We start from the raw sequence: 3,013 nt of genomic DNA on the forward strand, positions 1-3,013 counted from the left end.
GTTGCTATTTATGTCAGGCACTATCTACTACTAGTTGCTATCTATGTCAGACTATGAATGGCAGTACTATCTATCTATGTCAGACTATCTATATATGTTACTTGCTACTTGCTACTTGCTACATATGTTAAGTTATTTGTCAGACTATCTAAGCTAATTGCTATATATGTTACTTGCTACTTCCAACTATGTCACTACTGTCAGTTATCCACACATGATATATGCAGAGTAAAACAACCTCATCATAGATAAAACATTCTTACTTACTTAACTTAGCATGAGTACTCACTTAGCATAGTAGGTCTTAACATAATAGTCATTACATTATAGATAAAATCAACTAGTTCTTAAACCATAACAGTACCTCCCTCCCTCATACCATTCTGAAAGCACATGAAACTTTCCCAAAATATACACCTAACATGCATCACATTCCAAGGCTAGCTATATATATAGGCCTACTAATTACTTAACCCACACACCAACCACTTCACTCATTCATAATTTCCTTGATCCTCTCCAGCTTATCTTTGCTGGCATGCCCAGTTGAGCAGATCAGCAATCAGATACTCTAGCTTCTTCTTCTCTTGCTTAAGTAGGTCCCTGTCCCCCTCCACTTCCTTCATGGCCTTCCTCATGTTCTGAATAATATCTGCTTGGCTTTGAAGAATGCACCTTTGCTCCTTGGCAAGCTTCAGCTTTTCCATACTTAACTCAATCTTTGCCTGATCCTCAAGTTGTTTCTTCTTCTCATTTAGTTCATTGATTGCCTGACTGGTATAGTACATGTCATGAGATATCTTGCCATCTTGATAGTCAAATAGCTTGGATACATCTTCCACCAACTGGTTGTAGTTGTTTGACAGGAAATCAATTTCCTTCTGTAGCTTGGCCACCTCTTTCTCATGGGCTTGTTTGTCATTCACCCTCCCCAAGTTCTGCTCATGGTACATGTCCCAAATCCTGGTTAGGCACCTTTGTAGAATCTCTGGCCAAGGACCATCCACCCACTCCACAACCCCACAGTTCACACCTACATCCTACAGAAGCAATTATTTATAATTAACCACAAAGCACTTAGTAACAAGCTTAGTACAGATAACTAAAGTCATTTCATTTAACTGAAACCCTTTGTTTACATCAATATGCTCTCTGAATTATGCAAACATAATTCTTTCATAGTTAGCACACAGCACCTGACTTAGCATCAGAGATAAATTCAGTTAACAGCTATATTTAGCAGTAGATATAAATTCATTTAACTCTGTTCTTTTTCAGTTAACAGCTATATTCAGTAAACACCTAACTAATACATTCAGTTCACAGTACACTAAAGATCTCTGCATGTAGGTGTTCTCAGGTTCAGTCATGTATTGAATTCAGTTAACTAAAGATCTACTTTCACATATAGCTTCCATATGTATGGCACTTTCAAGTTTTAGTTCTAAACTACAACACACATCTCTGCACATCACACATCTCTACACCACATGCTGCACTACACATCTCCAGCAGCAAAACACATCACACATCTCCACCAGCAAAACAAGTTAGCGTTCAAGATTTAATACCTGCTGCACAGGACAACCCAGGAATCGCCTCCCAGTCAAAGCACCTTCAAAAGCCACCACCTTCTTCGGCCTCTGATGATGCATCATGCACGTCGGCTCAGATTCAGTGTAAGAACCACAGAAAGATGGTTCCACCACACTGTAAGGGGTTTCCTGCAAAAGAAACTTCGAATCAAACCAAAAGCAACTTGGAATCTCCAATTTGGATGAACTAACCCTAACCCTAACTCTGTTCCACCATTATGCACTTACAAAGAGTTGAGGATCCATTGAAACCATGTTGATGTCCTCGTCCGAGCTCTCCTCGTCATTCCAGGATGGCATCCTCAACTTCTACCGGCAGCAATGGCCACGGCGGCGACGGCGATAGGCTGACCTAGATCAGAGCACCAGGGAGAGGGAGAGGATGAGGACGAGTGAGAGCGAGCGAGGAGGAAGAGAATGAGCGAGTGGCTGAGCTCGCTCTCACTTATTGGCCCACCGACAGCCGCCGTTCCGACAGCGGACGGGCCGTTAACGGCCGTCAAGGCGCGGCGGCCGTCCGTTCGCCAGCGTGGCAACTGATTCGCGGGCCCAACCTGTCAGATTCGGGGTTAGCGCGGGCGAAGCGAGCGCTTTCGCGACTTGGTAGTTTTTTGCCACGGTTTAGGACAAATTTGATAGTTTTTCGCATAAAATCGTAGAGTGGTAGTTTTTCGACACGTTTCCGTCAATTGTGGTTGTTTTTGTTAAACACTCTGAAATTACGGAAAACGATGATCACGTAATCAAGTGCTTAATCTCCATCCGACGACGAGTCTTTTTATCAACGCAGTATTTAAGATTCCAGCTGGCTGGTTAGGCGGCTGATAGACATCATCCATTCCTCGTACGGGTGTGCTGTGGATCGCCAGTGGACCGACCGATCGCAACCGTCTCCTCGCGGGGTCGGTCTGTCCTTGTCAGCTCGTGCCTGTCTCGACGATGCTGATCGTTTTTTCTCAAAAGAAAGAAAAATCAAGAACAAACGATGCCGACCGCTCGAGCATGCATGGCATACAGCTGGCACACGAACGGACTGCGGGATGGCTCATGCTAACAGTTTTCCGCCGTGGACGTCGTGCAAATCTACACGACACGTACGTACGTCGTCGCCTCATGCATGCATGCACGAAAGTCATGTGCACAAACTTTACGCTCGGATCGGTGCACCGCCTCGGATGTAGTCCGGCCAGCACCGGCACCGTCCGCGGATTCCCTTTCCCGAAGCTCACTATCATGTCAAACTAAATATACTCTTGGTGATCCGGAGAGTGCACGCGTGCACTTACAGATGCAACTTTTTGTTCTTGCACTAGTAGAAAAAGGGCCTATTGTCCCGGTTGGTAAGGGTCTTTTGTCCCGGTTTTTGAACCGGGACTAAAGGGTCGTTACTAATGCCGTAACCCTTTAGTCCCGGTTCT

The 3,013-nt window shown here is 44.6% G+C and overlaps 1 protein-coding gene across 1 annotated transcript; it reads right to left on the bottom strand.

Moving 5' to 3' along the window:
* Positions 1-331: 331 nt before the first annotated feature.
* On the bottom strand, positions 332-1,982 carry LOC123164081 (uncharacterized). The gene is made up of 3 exons (XM_044581491.1): positions 1,824-1,982; positions 1,572-1,724; positions 332-1,040 (listed from the first exon to the last, which is right to left on the bottom strand). Exons 1-3 carry the CDS (start codon positions 1,893-1,895, stop codon positions 525-527), a joined length of 741 nt encoding a protein of 246 aa, XP_044437426.1. The 5' UTR covers positions 1,896-1,982; the 3' UTR covers positions 332-524.
* Between the last annotated feature and the right edge of the window lie 1,031 nt (positions 1,983-3,013).

The sequence above is a fragment of the Triticum aestivum genome, chromosome 7D, assembly GCF_018294505.1.
Source record: "Triticum aestivum cultivar Chinese Spring chromosome 7D, IWGSC CS RefSeq v2.1, whole genome shotgun sequence".
Lineage (NCBI taxonomy): Eukaryota > Viridiplantae > Streptophyta > Magnoliopsida > Poales > Poaceae > Triticum > Triticum aestivum.